Source organism: Triturus cristatus, chromosome 10 (genome assembly GCF_964204655.1).
Source record: "Triturus cristatus chromosome 10, aTriCri1.1, whole genome shotgun sequence".
In the NCBI taxonomy this organism is placed as follows: Eukaryota; Metazoa; Chordata; class Amphibia; order Caudata; family Salamandridae; genus Triturus; species Triturus cristatus.
The window spans coordinates 535288227-535310314 of NC_140593.1; the positions used below are offsets into that span (position 1 = coordinate 535288227).

General features: G+C 46.3%; 1 protein-coding gene across 9 annotated transcripts in view; it reads left to right on the plus strand.

Annotated features, from left to right (window-relative positions):
• Window positions 1-22088, plus strand: part of KMT2C (lysine methyltransferase 2C) — a 1736691-nt gene that overhangs the window by 281639 nt on the left and 1432964 nt on the right. For all 9 annotated transcript variants that reach the window (XM_085632007.1, XM_085632012.1, XM_085632004.1 and 6 more), the window contains exon 4: window positions 20074-20277. In XM_085632007.1, coding sequence (XP_085488133.1) covers window positions 20074-20277 — 204 coding nt within the window. The remainder of the gene's footprint in view (window positions 1-20073; window positions 20278-22088) is intronic.

The following is a 22088-nucleotide window of genomic DNA, read 5'->3' on the forward strand; positions in this document are numbered from 1 at the left end:
AACATACAGTACAGACTTTGATAGTCATAGTTACAGACATATATTAGTTTTGCACATTAATTGTTCTTGTCTCGGAATGGGAAGAAGTAAAAAAGTAAATTGGTAAGTCTTTGATGGTACACCAACAGAGCAAGGCTTGACACTTCTATTTTAGTACAGTAGAATGACAATCGACACAGTAGTAGTGTGTCTTGACGTGCAATCAATAATATACTACTCACATGCCGTATAACATGAGGAGTGAACATCAGTGGCAAAATGAGGGCCCACAGAGCATGCAACAGTTCCATCAGATGACAGTTCGCGTACCGTTGGTATTGAAAAGGCGTTGTGAAGGACAGGGGAAGGAGAGACACTGCCACCATTTAAGCATCTGTTTCTGTGGGGGGGGAGGGGGGGCGGCGATAGGGGCTTCGCCTTATTTACAAGGCAGCGTTAAGCCACTTATTGTGGCTTAACGCTGCCTTGTAAATAAGGCCCCCTTTCACGCAATGCTTAGCGTGAAAGAGGTGGACAGTGGGAGTTGCAGTGGGCGTTCCACCTCAACACCCATTGATTTTGACGCTGCCCTCCATTTACAAAGGCAGCTTAAATAGGAGACAGCACCTAAATTAAGACCATGAAAAACCTGGTCTTAACTTGGCGAAACGTGGAGAAATGCCTTATTTCTCCTCGTTTTTTAGGTCTTGCCTGACCCAGCGCATGCGCTGGTCTGGCGAGACTTATTGAGAGGGCTCCAAAAAGTGCTACCAGGCCAGCCTAGAGCTACAGTGCATGTGCGCGGGCGCGCGCGCCGCGCTTTACCGCGATTACTTTCACTTTCGCGGCCGCACGGCCGCTTTGCATAGCCAATAGGTCTCGCTTTTGGGACCATATAAGTATTTAGTTATGCAACTGTTGCATGGCTAAACACTTATAAGGTCCAAAAGGCGAGACCTATTGGCTATGCCAATGCTTGTGCTTTTTCCCACGGGAAAAGCAAAACACCTTGGATTGTTTTTGTTCAGGCAGGTGACCCTTCCTGCACATAAACAATCTTTAATAAAAATGGCGTTTTGTAAATTCCATGTGTGCTGCATTAGGCAGCACACATAGAAGTGACAAAACGGCATTTCAAAATTGTTCATGTGCAGGAAGTGGGAACTTCCTGCACATAAACAATCTTCCCCCGCACGCAGACACCCTTGCACTATGGTGCAAGGGTGCCTGCGTTGGCTCTACACTGCTAAGTGTAGTTCCAGCGCAGGGGGAAACGCAAGGCTGCACCATATTCTTGTAAATATGGTGCAGCCCAGCATTTCTGAAGTGGCGGAGTGTGTTGTTAAGCAAAGGAGACTAATGACATGCTCCGCCAATTCTGTTTAAATGTCCCGCTTCGTATTTTAGATTGAAAGAATTTGCAAAGAAATGGAAACTTTCCATGGGATGGTTGGTGCTGCATTTCCGTGACTAACTTTTGAATGGTTGGTTTTATTTCGCAGTACGAGGCTCCTGCTCCTGCCAGGGCCTGCCTGGAAACCTAAAGCAGCCCTGGCAAATATTTTCAGACCAGTCCCTATACGGTGCACATAAAGTGCAGTGAATGAGCCTGACCACTACAAAGGGGGCTTTGGGAGGCTCTCCCCCCCCAAAACAATTTAGGAAACAATGGTGCTGTCTACAACACATTTATCATTATATAATGAATTGTATTAGCTTTTAAAGAATAGTAAATAAAGACCTAACTATGCACCAGGATACAACAATCTTTGTTGGGGTTCTTCAATGATTCTCTTATTATCACCCTCCAACAGTGCCTCTCATCTCTCCATAGCCCCACTGTCACATGTATTTCATTTGTTTTAGCATCTCTCATACCATTGTAGGATGTCAGAGCACTTTACATCACACACATATAGAGATAATGAATCATACGTGTAAATCAGTGTATAGAAAATGTTACATAAGGCAAAGGGGACTACAAGGTGTAGGATTCACATGTCATTCATACTGGTAGGCATTTTTAAAGAGTGCTTGGTCTGGAGAAGCACAAACTCAGGATTCAGAACATAACACAGTGGTTAGCATTGACTTTAACAAGATAAATGTATTTCCACCCTAATAAACCTTTTTAGCAGCATCAGGATAATGATAGACTGGGAATAAACATATGTTACTAACTTTTACCATGCAGTTTACAAGCAGCTCTTGGATGACAGTTTATAGGTCACTGTGCTAGATTACGATGGTCCCTTATGAATTGCACAGTGACAAAAGAATCTCTGTGACAATCTGTAACCCACTGACCTATGCACATATAAAATACAGTTTTTTAAAATGCATTGTACACGTTCTTTGCAGTAGGTATATTAACCCTCTGTGTCACATTAGATAAGTCAAAGCTGCCACTGGACAAAACTCTCATCTCTCTCCAGCAGCTACATAAATCACTGGCATTTTCTTGACACTTTTATAGTTGCTGGAAAACTGCAAATTTTACAATGAACTTTGCAGTGCTTTTAAAACTGCTGCCTGCGGATCCCCTGGAAATGTGCCACGGACCCCTGGGGGTCCTCGGACCCCAGTTTGGGAAACACTGGATTAGGTCATCTAGCCACTCCTTAAATTTCGGGGCTCGCCCCCTGTCCCATCTGCAAGCCACTCTACGCTTGGCCAATAGTAACGATGTGGTAATAAACCTGCGATACAGCTTAGGGACTTGTTTGGTGTAGCCCAAAAGCGCAAGTAAGGGATCCCCCTCCAGTGGGAGATTTGTCATCTTCTCCAGGGCTTCGAAGACCTGAACTCAGTACTCCTGTATCTTTGGGCATTCCCATGCTAAATGTAGGAATCCGGCCCCTGGCCTGTTACATCTCTCACAGCAATCAGTATCTGTCAGTTTGAACCAAAACTTTTTGGCGGGCGTCTAATAGAGACACTGCAGGAATTTATAGTGTATTACACGTAATCTACAGCTTGGAGAGATGTGTGAGGTTTGGAGACAGCAACATGTCGACTGGTCTTAAGTTACCTCCCTCCCCAGATCTGCACTCCAGTGTGTACGGGCTGTGCTAGTAATCCCTGTTTGTTGTTGTGTGCGTATGTTGTGATAGAGCCTGGATACCAAGTGTTTCGCATCGGTGGATCCCAGCATTTGATGTAAAGGGGCAAGGCTTGTGGGTTCCAGCAGGAAGTCTGGGACAATAGAACAGATTCCCTGCCTGAGTCGGACATATAAGAATATATCGAGGGACGAGGGTTGAAGCTCATGAAAGAGTTGGTCTGAGGAGTGGAATATACCGTCTTGAAAGATCGCCCCATTTAGTAACGTTGGTACGTTCACATAATTTGTGAAAAACGCGTTCCTGAAGTAGGGGCATGCAGGGATGATAGGATAAGGGAAGCCGGGGTGAGTATAGTAGGGGGGGGGAACCAAGAAGATCTGTAATACGATGCCATGCACCCACCGTGCCTGTGAACGTAGTGAGTGGTGTGCCGTGAGTACGAATAGGTGCGTGTTTTATTCCATCAAAGGGGATGGGTTCAGCGAGCCAGTGCTCCACCGCCACCTGTGGCAAGTATCTGGGGGGATTAATCCAGTAATAAGCATAATGAGCTTGCGCACACAAAAAATACACTTCAAAGTCTGGGATATCAAAACCTCCCTGCGCATAAGGTCTCGTGAGTGTTGACCATTTTATCAGCGGCTGTTTACCTCCCCAGAACAGTCTAATCAGTTCAGTGCGGAGAGTTTAAAAAAAGTAATGGCCAGGGTTATAAGGTATATTGATGAATAAATATAGGAACTGCGGAAGCAGCACCATTTTTATCAAGGAGGCCCGGCATGCAAGCGAGAGAGGAAGGGAGATCCAGCGAGTAATATTACTGGTAAAGCGATCTATAGTTGTACCATAGTTGAGGCGCAGCAATTCTTCCCTTCCACTGGAAAGTTGTATCCCTAAATAGCGGAGGTCGGTATCACACCATTCCAGCGGGAAGTCTAGAGAGAATTTGGTAACCGCAGGCGTTAGAGGAAATATTTGTGACTTCCCCCAGTTAATATGCACCCCGGAGAGCCTTCCAAAAACAATAAATTCCCGCAGCAGAGGATTGATGTTCTAATGAGGATCTTTTACATACAGGGTAACATTATATGCATAGAGAGAGATCAGGATTTGGCGTATATAACATCGTGGTGCCTTGTCCTGGTGGTGCTGACGCAGTTTGGACACCAACGGTTCTATCGCAATGGCAAATAACAGGGGGGATAACGGGCATCCCTGCCGGGTGCCTCTCGATATGGGAAATGCAGATGATAAATGATCATTTATTAACACCTTAGCTGTGGGACTTTGATATAATAATCTTAACCAGGATGTGAACGGGGGGGGGAGAGCCCATTCGCTGTAACTGTCAGAGGAGATAGTCCTATTCCACTGAATCGAATGCCTTGGCATCTTAAAATACTGCAGCTAGTGGGAGTTCGGGAGCTACATTCTGGAGTATGTCAAATAGTGTGCGAATGTTATGGGTGGTGGCGCGTCCGGGAACAAAGCCAGACTGATCTGACAAGTTTAACCATCAAAAGGGCTAATCGGTTAGCAATGGCCTAAGCCAATATTTTTGTGTCACAATTTATGAGCGCCAAAGGTCGGTATGAGTTGCAGGAATCCGGGGACTTGCCCGGCTTCCAAAGGAAGGTGATGAGCGTCTCTCTCATCGATGGGGGGAGTGTGCCAATTTCCAGGGATTCCTCATATAGTTCCTTAAGAACTGGAGCCATTAAGTCGATATAATTCTTATAAAATTCAGCGGGAATGATGTTGAGGCCCGGTGCCTTGCCAGATTTCATCTGCATTATCGCCTCCCGGATTTTGTCAAGCTCAAAAGGGGCGCATAAGAACTCCCTCTGTGTGTCACCTAACCAACCAAGCGCTACATCTCCCAAGAAGCTATCTAGTTCAAACACATTGCTTCGTTGTGTGGTATATAGCTTGGAGTAGTGCGTGGTAAATGTATCTAGTATGTCAGCCGTGTCCCGTTGGATTACCTCCCCAGGCCCTTTAATTTCTAGTATGTAATTTGAGAATCGCGGACGCTTGATCACTTCAGCTTATGCTTTTCCGGGCCGTTCGCCTTCTCCATATCTGCTGGCTGTCCAATATTTCCCCCTGAATTTCGTCTCTCACGCTGCAGTGTCCGCATAGTCCGACAACTTCTCTCGGAATTCTTTCTGTACTTGTCCTGTCTCCCCCGCAACCATTCGTGCCTCTAACGCCTTTGGGTCTTTCTCCAGCTTCCTTAATGTTACCTGTATATCTCTTAAGTACACCAAAACCTTTGGAGATACAGAACCCTCTGATTGTGACCTTAAAGGCCTCCCATATCGTTTCGACACTGTCAACTGACCCCTTGTTTCTCTGGAAAAAATCCTGAATTTCCTCCCCCCAGCTCACTATTAAAAACCGCATCCAATAATGCCATTGGCTGTAGTCTCCAGCTGTTTTTGGGTTCATCAAATCCTGGTGGTGTGAGCGTGAGTTTCATAGGACAATGGTCAGAAAAGGTTCTGGCTAGATGTGTGACGTCTCGAATAACTGGTCCCAGGCCTCTTGAGATTAGGCAATAATCTAAGTCGCAGCATACGTTGTGAAATGTGTACCCTCTCTGGCATGTGGGTGAATATGACGCCAGGCATCAATCAAGCCCCCATCTTCTAATATCCCCTGTAGGGCCTCCTGAGATTTATTATCATGCGGTGTTGGACCTATCTCATGCCAGATTAAGGGCTACATCTCCCCCCCCCCCCCTCCCCACCCCTCAGACTAAATGGGTAGAGCCTATGTTTACAATTTCCCCCCAGAGATTAGTAAAGAAGTCAGGCGTATCTATATTAGGGCCATAGCAGCATACCAAAGTGACCCGAGTGCATACCCAGACACCCCCATGCAATCGCGTACCTCCCCTGTGAATCTATAATCGTATTCACTAGTGCAAATGGTGTCTGCTTTTTGATTAGTATTGCTGTACCCCTTGCATAGGAGGAATACAAAGAGAATATTCTAACTCAAACGTGGTGGGGAGTTGTGGATTAATGTGGGTTTCCTGGAGCATGGCAATGTTTATCTGTTGATGATCCAAATAGGCTAGTATCTGTCTACGCTTCCTCGGGTCCCCCAACCCCCTGACATTCCAAGACTATATCCTCAGTTGGTGTTTATCTACCGGATCAACCATACTTCCCTATAGTGCAATAACAGTAACATTGCAACACTGTACTTGGTAGTAATCGGACAAGAAAATAATCACATTTAGAACTGAAGTGCTGTAAATTTTGCATGCCAAAACATTCATTAACCCACATCCCTACCATCCCCTCCCACTGAAGTATCCCAATCATGCCAGATTCGTCTGTCCCTCCCCCCACCCTTTTCCCACAAAACAGAAAAATTACTTTAAACTTTTCTAGTCAATCAACGAAAGAAACCTGATAGGGGGATCTCCATTGGGGGGAGCCCTGCTGGGTGGCACACGGGTACCTCTTGCCGTCCAGGGCTATTGAGATGAAAGCAACCCCCTTTGTGGCCACGAGGGTGCCTGGCTACATTTGTTCCTTGTTTCCCGTCATATGGCATATCTCGCCAATATGCTCAGGTATCCCACTGGTGTGGGTCCAGGGTATATTGATGTCCATTGCGTCTTGTCAGTGGGGCTCTTGTGGTCCTCAGCGGAACGCATGTAGTCATTTCCCGCTTAATCCATCAGTCTATATTCGGTGAGGGCGATCTCGGCGAGTCATCTGGAGCGGTTGTAGTGGGCTTTTGTCTTTTGAGATGCTTCTGGAATTCTTCGACTTGTTAGGGTTTCGTGTAGAATGCCGATTTGCCTTGATATGTAACCCGAAGGCGAGCTGGATACAGGAGAGCATAGTCTATTCGGGCCTGTCTTATCTTTTGTTTCACAGGGAGGAACTTGCGCCTTTCCTCTTGCACGATAGCATTGAAATCAGGGTAAATGGTGAAGGGTACTCCCTCAAAGTGCAATTGTTTCTTTCTCCCTCGCCACCTTGAGAGCGACATCACGATCCCTATAATTCAGGAGGCACGTGGGTACCTCTTGCCATCCAGGGCTATTGAGATGAAAGCAACCCCCTTTGTGGCCACGAGGGTGCCTGGCAACATTTGTTCCTTGTTTCCCGTCATATGGCATATCTCGCCAATATGCTCATGTATCCCACTGGTGTGGGCCCAGGGTATATTGATGTCCATTGCGTCTTGTCAGTGGGGCTCTTGTGGTCCTCAGCGGAACGCATGTAATCATTTCCCGCTTAATCCGTCAGTCTATATTCGGTGAGGGCGATCTCGGCGAGTCATCTGGAGCGTTTGTAGTGGTCTTTTGTCTTTTGAGATGCTTCTGGAATTCTTCGACTTGTTGGGGTTTCGTGTAGAATGCCGATTTGCCTTGATATGTAACCCGAAGGCGAGCTGGATACAGGAGAGCATAGTCTATTTGGGCCTGTCTTCTCTTTTGTTTCACAGGGAGGAACTTGCGCCTTTCCTCTTGCACGATAGCATTGAAATCAGGGTAAATGGTAAACGGTACTCCCTCAAAGTGCAATTGTTTCTTCTCCCTCGCCACCTTGAGAGCGACCTCACGATTCCTATAATTCAGGAGGCACACGATGATGGGTCTAGGCGTGCTTCCAGGAGGTGGTTTCGGGCCCAGAGAGCGATGGTCTCGTTCAACTATGAAGTGAGGGGAGAGAGATTCCGCACCCACCACTGCCAGCAACAACTTCTTCATGTATTCCTCCATTTTGCCCGTGTTTGTGCTTTCTGGTATGCCCAGAACTCGAATGTTGTTCCTTCGGCTTCTCGCTTCGATATCCTCATTCTTTGCGGCAATGAGTTTCAGAAGTTTATCCATCTGCGACACTGTGCTTTGGATGTGGCATCTTCAGCATCTGATATGCGCCTCTCAGTTTCCATTATGCGCGCTTCGTGGCCATTTATTTTGCGGACTATCGTGTCCATGTGTGTAGTCATGGCATCCATTTTTATCAGCGATGCTTGCAAAGCCCTGTCGGACTTCTATTAGAAGGGCTTTCATATCCTCACCCTGTGAGGGATGTGATTCTTGTGGTGGCATTTCGAAGCCACCATCCACCTCTGTTGGCTGCAGGCGAGTGCTTTTCTGGCTTCCCCATTATGGGAGCTCGGTAGCCTCGTGTGGGATGTGAAGCTCGTGGGGGTGATGGCAATGAACTGGGCCCCTTAGAGCCCACCCTTTGTATTCTGCTTCTTTGTGATGGCCGTCACGGGACCGTTCTCAGGCAGTTGTAGGATGATAGAAGTGGCTGGTAAGCAGTCAGCAGCTGCCCCTTGAAGGCTGCGTTTCAGAGCAACGGCAAGTCCAGTTCGCCAGCCACCACGTGTGGGTCTGTATATACACTGGTCACCGGAAGATATCATGTGCCTGGCAGACAGATTCCCCTGCACTTCTGTGTATCTTAGATTCTTTAGGCGCCACTCTCCACTCCTCCCAGCAATTATTATCTGAAAGTCTATATTATTGTTGGCAGATCGGGTAACGGGTGCCCCATACGCTCGCAGGATGTTGGTCTCTGTGTCCTTTGGAGTATTACGTTTGTGAAAGGGCATTGGTCTCGCAGCGCATCCAGTACAACTGAGCATGCAGGTTATCAGCAAGAAGGCGTAGCCGCATAAGGCCGATCCGCCCTCCGTGCGGTCCTCTTATAATGGCACCTCTCCGTACAAAAATAGCCAAATATCTGCTGTGTTAGGGCATACCAGCGCTCCCACTTTGCGTCAATCTTCTCTCTGATGCAGCTTGCGTAGTACGGCAATAAGGCACTCACCGCGTCACAGCCGCCGCCACAGTGGCGCACTGGCCTACCCGCCACGTGGAAACCTCGGCGCTTGCATGGCCGTCTGCGCCCAGTGACAGTTCAAGGCCGCTCGGGGCCACGCAGCAGTGATTTCAGCCTCCGTGTAGAACTGTGGCAAAATGCAACGGACGCGTGTCAAACTTGCGTCGCTTGGTCCCGAGGCCTCGGGCATTTCATTGCGATGGTTGTGTGGCGATTCTTGCCATCAGGGCAGGATAAAAAGCAGGATCTCAGCGCCAGGCTGCGGGAGCCTCGCGTAAAGGTGGCCATTCCGTTCGTGCACCACCTAGCGCCCCCAAGCACTCCTACATTCACAAACCAAGAACTGGTTCTTGCCTATGTTGTCCAGTATTTGGGATCAAGGAAGAGATGCTTTCAAGGAGCCTGCAATGTATAGAGCTGTCACATTGAGTGCAGAGAAGAAATGTAAGCATTCTGCCAAAGATCTCCTATACATTAAAGGGACAGTGCCAGCTGACTCCATCATTGTGGCTACAGCCAGCAAAAGGGCAAATATCCCAACGAGAAGAGGAGCGGCTATTCAGTGGACAATGGCCAACTCAAATGCTCTCCTTCATCGATAAATGCAAAAACAACAGTTGATGGACAGAAAGCAGAACAATGTCACACATTCACCCCAGTACAGAGATCTGGGCCTAAATCCATCGTTTTTTTGCTCACCATGCCATTCCAGTTTGAACCCAGCCATATGCAAATCAGTCTTGACCCTGTGCCTCATGGAAACAGTCCATCCCGAACTGCCAAGCGAGGTCCTCCTTGGACTGGAAACAAGCATCCTAGGACTGGTTTCGGGGTTTCACCCCTCTTCAGCCAGGATAGCTTGATTCCAGTGGCATGGAGAGCACGGGACTCGCGTCTGAGCATACTCGTCCCACTCGGTGTGACAAATGCAAAAACAACAGTTGATGGACAGAATGCAGAACAAGGTCATACATTCACCCCAGTACAGAGATCTTGGTCAAAATCCATCGTCCATCAGTTGTGTGTCTTCTGCCTCCTTCATCGATATGCATACCAACACCAGGATGAGATGGGAGAGCTAATGAAGCACTAGCCAGAACAGTACCCCAAGAGTGCAGCTTCCCTCACTGAGGAGGAGAAAAACATTGTGAATACATGCCTCAAGTCTGCATTAGCTGCTGCGGACACTGCCAGGCGCCAAATGATGGCTGGCACAAAACTAAAACGTCATGCATGGTTGGGTGTTTGGTTTCAAGCCTTTAGTTCAAGCAAACCTCATTAGCTCCGTTCAGTGGAGAACGACTGTTTGGTAGCGCAGTGAATGAGACACCTCAACAGTTAAAGAATGACAATGAAATGACAGTCAATGGGAGCATTGACATTCAAAGGAAATCCACAGAGAGGAACAACACCAGCCCGTAGACTGGCAGGAAGAGGTAGCTTCTCTGGAACAGGTACACATCAAAGTTTTCAAGGTGCAAGCCTAACTCAAACACCTACACAGCATTGGCAGTTTCAGACACAGGGTCAGCAACACATTTGAGGCTGTGCATGAGGTAGAACGCAGCCTTACAGAGGAGGAGCAGCCGCTCCAGGGAAGTGACTTAACACTTCACCAAACCCTCTCACACACACCACCAGTGAGAGGCAAAATAAAGGACTTCCTTCACGAGTGGAGGAAGCTGACATCATACTGCATCTACTATGAGTTAATCGTCTGGTGGTCTGCATCTAGTGTACCCCCGTGTTGTAACCTCACCTTCTATCAATTGTAAGTCTCCGCTCCGACCCACCCACCAAAGTGCGGCGAGTTTGAAATACCCACCATCCCAATGCTTGGGGCGTCTGTGGTTCCCTACTCCCATTGTAAACAGCTGTGGGAATGTGTCTGTATACAAAAGCATGCGCTTCGTGAAAGGTGGGCCAGGGCCCTTCAGAGGATCCGAAAACAACCTCAGACAATCCTGTCGGAAGTCATGGGGGTGATTGCTGGCACTGTCATTTCATTCTGTTCATCGCCGGAGACGGAGGCCTCTTCTATGTCAGTCTTTGTCTGTTTCCAGTGCTGCCCATCTATTCCCCATGGACCAGGCCTGGTGCTGCTGTATTTCTGCCACTACTCTGACACTCTCCGATTCTGCTTGGTTCTGAGTGGGGTTAGCGTTGGGCTGGTGCCACTGTATGCACTTATGTCTTTGGTTCCACAATTTCCTGGGGCGTCCCTCAGTGCGCTCTGCTGGTATCAGTTGACCCTTGCCTCCAACCAGTCCCACATCTCAGTAGCCAACCAGTCCCACATCTCAGTGGCTGCCCAGAAGAAATGCGACCCATTCTTGCTGATGATCCGCAGTTTCTAGGAGTTTCTTGGAGGGCTTATCTCCCAATACAGTCTTCGAGAAATGCAGCAACCCTCTGCCCTTTCTGTGCCTCCCACAATGCAAACTTTGTCACGAGCGGGCCGATGTGCCGTCTAGCATTTTGGCTAGGGCAGGAATTTCTTTATCCATTACTGCCACTCGGCTGTGCCCAGTGGTCACCAAGAGTTTCAATTGCGTAATTGCAGACTCCATTTCTCCCTCCCTCTCTAATAGTTTATTGTGATCCGTCTTGAGAATGCCCACTTCCTGGGCCACCCAGTCAGTCTTGAACTTATTTGATTTCCTCAAGATTTCTGCCTATGAGCCTCTCGGCTAAGCTCTATGGCCTCCTGCATCTGACTTCCCTGTCCTCTGTTGAGCGGAAGGTGGTCTCTGACTGCTCCTATTTCGCCACTTTGGTGCGAACCATCCTCCAAATCCCTGGGGCTGAGTCGACAGCATTCCGGTTGCTCTACCTGAGTGGTCCTCGCTGCTTCCACTTGCCATGAGCTGCTGCCTCTGTGGTCACCCGTTAGGGCCTCGTGCCCGGGCCACCAGGCAATCAACCAACCGCCACTAGTCCAATCCCATCCTACCCCTGTCAGACAGAAGGCTGGCTCCCAGGCAATGCCACGTGGCGGGACCCAGTCAGAGAAGGGCGCCAGCCCCAAGCAGGCCGTGACAGCCACCCCGGAGACTCGAGCACCACAAACTCTTACCGCTTCCTCCTTTTGTGTGGCCAGACAGTTCGCTGGACCATAGCGTGGAGGGGTGAAATCCATGGCGATCACCCGCCTGTGCGGTCTACTCAGACCGGGGCTGCCCACGCTGGGCCCGCCTCCATTTTGACAGGGTGCTGCCAGGCCAGCTCCGTCCATCCTGTTCTCGGGAATCGCTGCTCTGGACCCCCTCAGCAGCCCTGGGGGTTTTACCGGTTACCTGGGCATACCCATGTTAAATATGCACCCTTGGATCGCCCCTGTACTTCAGGAAAAGTGTCTCTGGTCGCCCTGGAACTCAGAATCACATGTCAAACTTCATACGTTCTCAGGCCACACCCCCATCATTTATCTTCTTGCCTATTAAAGTTCTAATAATATCCAAATTATAACGTTTTCAGGAAGTTGTGATATTCTCACAATAGATCGACATATTAATAACAAATTTCAGTTGTAATTGATGTAAAAATATTTTTTAAATCGTGATTTTGTGATCTGTGCTTAGTAGTCATTTCTTTCTGGATTTGTTTTGTACTCTTTATATAGCAGAGACAGATGATTCAGTTAATTTCTCCCAAACTGCAAATTGGAGCTCCATATGAACACTTTTAGTGGGCCCTGAAATGGGGAAGACCCTCTTTTGGTATTCCTATCCTGTAGCCACAAGCGTGTGTAGGTTTCCCTCACTCCCTGTGTAGGGGTATGCAAAATTCATGTAATTTGCTATTGTGTTTACTCGAAATTTAATTGTTTGTAATTCTCATGTGAATTTTCGGCATGTAGTTGCGTTTAAGCAAAGCACAGAGAGCAACAGCTACTCGCGTTCTGTTTTTCGAGTGAGCTTGTGGTAAATGTTTACTGCAGATGTTGTAAAAGCGTGAAGTGGCTTGAAAGTGTAATTTTGGCTCATGCCTAGTTGAAAGATGGAGGATAAATGCTTTCCACAAATGACAGGGCCTGCCTCATTCCACAAATCTTCTTTCCCTGTTACTTGCTATCTTAGAACAAGTGAATAAAAGATATATACATATATCTCCTACTGGCGGTCGCCAGTAGGTAGTTATAGTTAGGACCTAGTTACCATAGGAAAATCTTAACATTCTTTTCCCAATAACTTTAGCGCCCGTTGACGAATCTTCGCGAAATTTTCAAAACTGGTGGGGCGCTCCGGTCAGCTCCTATCCTGAAAGTTTGGGGGTGATTCGTCAAGCGGGGGCTGAGAAAAAAGGGGGGCCCCAAAACACGTTTTCCCCATAGGAAACTTTAGACACGGCTACAGCCCGAACTGCTGAACGGAATTGCACCAAAGGTACTGTTTAGCTCATAAAGCGACCTTTTTAAAAATGGTGTAAATCCGTTCAGTAGTTTTTGAGAAATTTAAGAAATAAAGATAGTGATATCCCCCAACTTAAAACGCACCACAGGGCGTGTTTGCACACGTCACCTCAGGACCCGCCTCCTCCCTTCACCACTGTGCAAACGCGCCCCGTGGCGTGTTTTAAGTTGGGGGATAAAGTCCCCTTCAATACTGGGGGTCCCTGGTGGCCAACTAGCCCACCAGGTACCTCCAGTAAGCGCCACAGAGCTGCATTGCAGAGAGGTGTAAAAAGGGGCGTGGCCTGGACCGCCTCTCTTTAACGCAGCCCTGTGGCGCTTACTGGAAGTACCTGGTGGGCTAGTCTGCCACCAGGGACCCCCAGTATTGACAGGGAATTAATTCCCCAACTTAAAACGCGCCACAGGGTGCGTTTGCAGAGTGTTGCTTGGAGGGGGCGGGGTCTATGCACGATCTTATTTATTTATTTTGTAAGGGGTGCTGTGTGGCACCCCTTCTTTTTTGGGGGGGGGGGCCTGGGGACCCCATGGCCTGACCCCCAGTAAAAAAAAAAAAAAAAAAAAAAAGAATTTATTAACGGGAAGGGGGCTGCGTGGGCCCCCCTCCCGTGGCCAATTCCGGGCCCCGGGGACCCCATCCCCCGGGGCATGGCCATATTATTTTTGTATTACTATGGAGGGGGGCTGCGGGGACCCCATCCCACGGGGCCTGGCCACCTCGTTGGGGACTGTTGGGGGAGCCCCAATTCCCCGACGGTCCCTGCCGGCTCCCCGCGTCCTGCGGGAGCCGGCATTGCTTTTCCACACGGGGAGCTGCTGACATGCAGCTCCCCGTGTGGAAAAGCAATGTGGTTTGGATTTTGGAAGAGGGAGCAGGTTTCCTGCCCTGCCATAGCAAACAGCAGTGTCCTGGGGGTGGGCACCCCGTGACACTGGAGGAGCCAACCCTGGGGGGGGAGGGGGTGGCGGCCCCCAGGGCCATCACAGGCTCCAGGAGGGGCCCCCCTCCCATTACATTGGCAAAGCCCCGGGGAGGTGGTGGACCCCGGGGCTCGGGGGTCTGTAACGGACCCTCAAATTTACATAATTAGTGCCCCGGGGAGGTGGCGGTCGTGTGGACCATGAACTCCCTGCAAAATAATTAATAAAAACCCCAGGGGGTGGTGGTCCCCGGGTCTTGGGGGGGGGGGGGGGGGGCCTTGAAGGCCTCCCCACACATAGAAAAATAAAGCCCCGGGGGGTGGCGGTCCCCAGGGCTGGGGGGGTCCCCCTGGGCCCTCGCAAATACATCATAGAAATGCCCCCGGGCTTGGCCCACCCGGGGCTAATTATTAAAGAAGCATCCCGCGATTTAAAAAAAAAAAAAAAAAATGCTTTTTTTGGCCATGGGGGTCCTTGTAGGACCCCCTAAGCAGGCCTAGGGGGCCAGGGTGTTTCTACCCTGCCCCCTTTTCTTGTTTTTCGCAGGTTTTTTCCTGTTTTCTTGTGCCTCGGTTCTACCGAGGCACAAGATGGCTGCCAACACTTCCTGGTGGAGTGTTGACAGCCAATTAGCATGAATCTCGTGATCGGGAGGGTGTAAAAATGTTATTGGACGTTTCTTTTTTGCATTGGCAACAAGCATTTCTTTTAGTTTATGCTGCCCAGTATCAGTAAAAAGAGTTGCCAAAACTGTTCAGTCAAAAAGGTGAGGCTTACTAGCTTTGCCAATGCTAGTTTCTTTTAGCACCTCATGGAAGTGCATGTGTTTCTCTCTAACTCGTCTGTTGTTTCTCCTGCAAATCCCTCTAGTGTTGCTCACCACCTCCCTAGAGCTCTTCCATTGCTTTCCCATGTGTGGGTTTAAAAAAAATCTTTTTTGGTGGTTACATCCGCTACAACAATTTGCTAAGAGCTGTTTTTTTTCGTTAGTGGGCTTTCGCACCTTTTTTTAAAGAAAAATATTTTAATTTTCCTCGCCAAGATTGATGTCTATAATATTGGAATAGTAAATGTATTTTTAAAAATAGCCACTGCGTAAGAACGTATGGTGGTGTCTCATGAATTCATATACGTCGTCATATCTTTATCTCTTGCCAACATTATTCAGCATCTGCAATATGCATTTTTGTCCTTTTGCCAATGTTTGACAGCTTTGGCACGATCAGTCGGTCAACACCGGTAAAGCCAAGAAGGAGGACCAGTTTGTTTTGGCAGTGTTTGTATTAGAATGTCTTTCTACTGCCATAGACTTAAATGTGCAGCTGGGCTCACTTAGACCCAACTTCTAGTTCTTATTGGATGATTAACCCTTTTTAAATCTGACTTGACAGCATAGCTGGCATAAAACGTGTGTTTCAACAGAAAGAGCTTTCAGAAGCACTACTGAGAGAGGGGCTTTGGCTCTGCTCACATGATGATTATCTTTAGTACAGTATTTGGGCAAAAGTTTTATGATCCTGCTTGAAAAAACAGCCACTGTTTGACCTATGAGATAGCTTATGCTTAACACAAGAGGACTGCCTTGGTTATGGCGCAAAGCCACTGATCAAGGTTATGGGTCTAATCTTTTTATTATTTCAAGTCCCAACAATAGCAGTGGGCATGGCCTGTTTATTGTGAAAAGCCAACAGGTTTTTAAGAGGGTTTTGTTATTAAAACGGTGTTAAAGCCTGTAGGTAGATATTGTATTAAAAGGAATATTGCAGATTAACCTTATTGGCAAGGGTTTTTTTTTTTGTAAATTACCATCTCTGACATGTCCTGGATTTTGAAGATTTTTGCCTTGATAATCATAGCTAACTTCTCATGTAAGGGTTGTGTATTGTTTTGCCAACTATAATTTTGTATATATTTTCATTGTGGTGATTTGGTGTGTAGTGATTGATTGCCTTCTGGGAAAATCTATGCTCAAACAGGAAGCATGGGTTGGCTATGGTTAAAAGCCAATGATAAAGGGTATTGATTGGCCTTCAGTGGGACAAGTTAGGTCAATTGCTTTATATTTGATCTGTTGAATATATATATTTACAATAAAAGCAGTAGGCCCATCTTATCTCTTGTGAAAAGCATGTTAAATCTAGGGAGCCTTTAAGGGTGAATTGTTATTACACCATGGTAATGCATGCAGACATGTTTTTGTAACACTGAATCTCACAGATTACCGTGAAAAGCAAGGTGTTTGGGGCTTAATTTGTAAAATATTAAGTGCAGGTGCTCAAAATGTTTTTTAGGAGGCAACCCCCCCCCCTCCTCCCACCTCTCCACCTACTACCTCCCCTGACTGACCAAGTACAACACCTTCCCAATTAGACAAAACTGTCAATGTCGAACAGCACAGTGACCGACATCACTGACTTACTATTTAAGAGCTGGCATTAGCACAGGTGGTGCCCAGTGCAACAAACATTTTTGGTGCCCCCCTCCAATGACCTCCTTCTCCACAGATTATCTTACTACCACTCTCCATTAGTGCCCTTATCTCTCCATAGTTCAGTTCCTCTCTCACAAACATTTCATTTGTTTTTATAGCGCTGCTCATACCAGTGCAGGTTGCCAGAGCACTTTAAACCATAGACTCATTGCACATTGACAATGAATCATCCTAGGAAATGTTAAAAAACCAATGAGGATTACAAGGTGTAGGATCACGTCATCTATAGTTAGGTGGGCATTATATTTTAAGAGTGGTCTGGAAAAGCACAAACTCAGGGTTTAAAATGTACCACAGTAATTGGCATTGTCTTTACTAATAAGAATGCATTTTTACACAAACTAACTAATGACAGTTTTTAGGCCGCTGTGTGGAATAGGATCGTAATTTATGAATTATAAGTAATCAAAGGATCTCCGTTACAAAGCAGTAACCCACTGAACAATTCACATAAAATACAGTTCTGTGACATGCAAAATACACATTCTTTACAGCAGGCATGTTAACCCTCTGTACTACTGGTGAGTTAAAACTTGCACTACCCTAAACTCAAATCCCTCTCCAGCAGGAACTTTAATCACCACATTATCTTTGACTTACCAAGAAGAGTCACTGACAGTTGTGGGTAAATAATGCCTGCTGCCTCGGGATGGTCAATGTAGCGGTAGTCTGTGGAGTCCCTCACTGCAGACAGCTGCTCTGACTGCCATGATGATGCACTGGAGACAGGAGTCCGTTACCGGTCATAGAGGGCACGCTGCGGCAGTGAAAGAGATGGTGCTGGCTCTCTTCTCTGCAGATAGTACTGTACTGCTTTGCATTTAATATGCAGCTATAGATTTAAGTTGCTGTGAGAGGGCATGGTGTGGCACGCTGTCTTCAGAGCTGTGACTCAGTCTTTAGCCACTCTAGTGCCAGCTCTCACCATGACTGGCATAGCCACCACCAAACCTCCAAAAGCAAGGGGGCGCTCAGGGCAGCATATGTCAAGAAGATCTTTACTGTAATTCTTCCGGCTGCAGCAGCAATTCCTGGTGTCAAGACAAGAGTGCTCGTGCATCAGCCTGTGCCACCACAACAGAGGCCTGAAGTGCTGGCAAAAACCATGATTTCCAGGGGCTGCTGCAGCAGCAGGCCAGAGAGGAGTGCATGGTTTGAGGTGGCAATGCCCACTCTAATCAAAATGGGTCGCAAACAGCACCACTTGTCCGGTCAGTTGCAGCAGCAGTTAAGAAAATTGTGAATCCAGGCTGAAACTGTCACCTGGACATTGAACAGGAATGTGATCTTTGTGTGGAAAACATGAAAAGCAGCCCCGAATCTACGTGAGCTGTACCCGGCCCGTGCAGTTTCTGCCTCCGCCTCCGCCTCCAGGGAAGAATGCACCCAGTACTGAATGCACCAAAACCACTTGTCCCAGAGGCTGAGGTCGGCCCTCAGCAAAACAGATTTGTGTTCTTTTATATCCGGTGCCGTTTCGAAAAAAATGTGTTAAAAGACATAGTTCAAAATCCCATGAGGCCATCATCTACTGTGAGCTCCGAGGCAGGTAAATGAATTGCTGAGCACAGCAGCAGTGCTTTTCTTTTTTAATTATATGCAGGCCGCAGCGCTTCATTCACATTCAATTCAGGCAGATGTGAATGCGTGACTAATGCATTTTAGTGCAGTTATGCGGACACCAGCACTAAAATGCATTAGTCTAATCCCTGATGGGTGGTACTTGGTAGGGCTGCCCAGGGAGGGTAAAATTAATTCAACAGCCCCGGCCCTGGGAAATAAGTGCCGGTGCGGAGCACCAGAAAGCACCGGCACAAATTAAGCACTGAGGTCACCTCATCTGACAGACTGGCGATCCATTCCTTTTTGCTTCTCCTTTTATAGACCCCCCCCCCCCCCCCTTTCATTTCTTTTCTTCGTTTTTTGTGTTTTACTAGTGTATACTGCACCAGAGAATGGTGAAAGAATGCTTGTTTGCCGCTCATTTGATGAGCAGTGGGCTTCAACCTGTTCAGCCATTGCTTATAAACCAGGACGTCTGCTTGTAATAGCATTGTCTATAGCGTATCATTGATAACCATTACAAGATGGACAACATGTTGCTACTAAACATGGTCACTGTGTTGAAACTTTCAAACAAAAAACTATATATATCATTACAAGATGGCCACCCACTGCTATGTTCAAATGTACTTTTTATAGAAAGAATATGCACGTCATGCTAAGATATATATTTTTTTATGGGTCGGTAATTGAGTGAATGCAATAATTATATTTGATTGACTGAGTGCCTGTATGCAAGTGGCCATGTACAAAAGTGATAAAAGTGAGTGAGCGGCAATAACCACATTTCAACATTTCTCCCACCTGCCCTGGTTTTGTTGAGGTTGTTAACTCTGGTCCCCAGTTTCTAGTAGCTTCTTGCATTATATCCCAGTACTCATTTGAATTTTCCATTGTTTTGGAGTTTTTCTTAATATCTTGAGCAGCTTGATTTTTGGCACACCCTTGCTACCAGCAAGGTTTAAGCCTCTAGTTCAGCCATTGTACCCAACGTCAGGCACAGATACCTTGGAAAGATTTTGCTTCATTGCCTCAGCCATATCTGTGTGCAGGTGCTATGGGAATATTGAATATGGCACATTATACATTTACTCTCTACTTCGTCAGTGATGTTATTGCACATACCATATATCATTTACTTGTTTAGGAATGTCTTTGTATTGGGAGATGAGGAGTACTATTTTATATGATTTGTCTACTATTAAAATCAAGTTTGACATATATGTTAGCACATACCACAAAATCAAACTGTTGCTTTCCATTCTGATTTACGAATAACACGTTAAAATAAGAGAGAAAATCATTCAGATCTCTTCTCGGCAAATTCATTTTCCTTGTGAGACAATTTCCCTCGCCGTGATAAACATCTACAATTGTTAATATTCCAATTTTGGTTTTAGAATTAGCAGCTGTTACTATTCCATTTTTGTATACTTGCTTGGCACTTCTCCCTTCCATTTCCTTAGTGATTATGCTATCAGCTCATCTAAATACTTTACACTTTATAAGGAAATATACAAGCGTACTACTTACCACCTCTTCCACCTGTTCTCCCCAACAAATAGAAGAAACCATCTCAGGTACTAATGCTCCAGTCTCTATCCACCTTGCCCTCTCAACTGTGATCTGTGTTCTTTTTCTCTTTTACTCATTGTGGGATTAAAAGTAATTGACAACTAGTTTTTCAAAATGAAGTAAAATGTTCTAAGATATGTCGGAGACAAAAAAGTGTCAAAGCAAATGTTATCCTTTCCGAATGTTTTACATGAGAAGAGCTAAAAGGGAAAAGTAATATCCTTTTCTGCTTTTTTTTTGCAGTGAAAAATGTTGCGCTTTTTGTTACTGTGGTGAACGAAGTTTTTTGGGCCAAGGAGAATTAAAACAATTCAGTCCGACGCTTGGGTTTAACAGCACATGGAAAGCCCAATCTCTTCAGAACAACGAGGCCAGCAGAAGTGATGAAACATGTAACAGAATTTCCACTCAGAACTCATTAGCACACAGGCAAAGTGGGCAGAGCACGTAAGTTATTCTTTCATTTGTGTTCAAGTTTAACCATGCACATCCTCCTTCTTTTACACCCTTTACTCCTCTACTCATTCCCCCCTCCGTCCTACATCTCGGCTCCCGAAACCACAGTCAACTCACCAGTGTTATCTCTGCCTACATCAAGAGCACCCCACACCTAACCATGCCTTTGTTCCTTTCCTCCCTCGTCCTGTACTGGTCCCACATCCTTGATGCATCATTGCAACAAGAGGACAAATACCATGCAGCTTAATTGACTGTTGTTCAACAGGAGATCTATGAACAAGAACCTCCACAATATTTTTAACCTATCATCTGTATCGGCACCAGACTTTACTTTCATCACAGAAATGTGGCTTAGGAAGAACTCCACACCCACATGCCATGAAGCCTGAATAGAGCATCATCAACAAATTCATTGGTAGGATTGGAAGTGGCCTAGTAGTCACCCACAAGATACCTTTACAGATATCTCACATTGAAGATTTTACTATGAGTGATTGAAAATCCTTCATTGATGGCCCACCTCCCACAAGCTCAAAGTATGAGGGTACTTTACTAAATGCAATGACTAAGATTGTACTAAAAACACACAGGAACCCCTGGGTCTTTAATGTATGTAATGTGCTAAAGTAGTGTCCCTTTTAAAGGACGGTTTCCCTCACTCACCCGAAGCTGGCAGGAAAAAGTCCTTTAATAGGGACACTCCTTTAGCACTCTTCCATACTTTATAGACCCAGGGGTTTCTGTGTGTTTTTAGTTTCTGAGAAGGGAAGTCCACCCCTGCAGGTCTCTAAACCTCCAATGACCCGTATTTGTGTTTTGAAAGATTGTACTAACCCATCCCATCCTATGCATCCTGGTAGGCCTCAGTACATAGTTTGGCAAGAATGCCATCATATCGAATCTTGAGACCTTCAATTTATTGGGCTCAATCTGTTGAGCTCCAGTCACCCATAGGATGCAATATTTGCCCCACTAAAACGTTCCTTGGTAATTGACAACACTCCAGTCATAAAGAGCCACCACCACATCATTACCTTCAGGATCAACATACCAGTCTAAAACACAATGGCCAAGACAGAAAATACCACAAAGAACAAATCCATATAACAAACATTGGAAAAGTTGGACACCCCAACACAATGACTACCTCGAAAGACCACCAATCAGTATGCAGCCTCAGTACATACCCTCCTTCTATAAGGTTTCCATTTCACTAGACTACCAGATACAGCGCTAAGTACCACTGCCAAGTCTAACTTCAAAAGTTTTTAAAAAAAATGAAACTCCCATTTAACATTATACAAGCCAAGTGGAGAAAAACAAGGGATGATAATGACAACCTAATAATACAATGATGTAAGTGATCCTACTAAGCAGTCATCAGAACTACAACAAAACTAAAGCACACTTCTCGCATAATTAAAGCTGATTGTCCATCAAAGGAACTCTAAAGGATAGAAGAATTTCATAATCTGGATTGCCAAACCATAAGAGACCCTATGATCATGAGTCTTCTGCGACAAAATCGCCATGGAACGGATCTCAAAATTAAAGCTATATTAAGGGCAAAGTAGCTATACTGCTTCGCATGACAGCACCAAAACAGTAATGGAGAATACCAGTCCCCCCATCTCTCACCACCTTCAGTTTCTTTTCTGAAAATCAACTGTGCAAAATCAATGCAAGCAAGACATTGGTATCACCGTCAGACTCAATCCTCCAACATTTATTCTGAAAAAGAACAACAAAAGAAGAAGAACCTGGACCCATCCAATCCAGCAAACTACAGGCCAATTTCC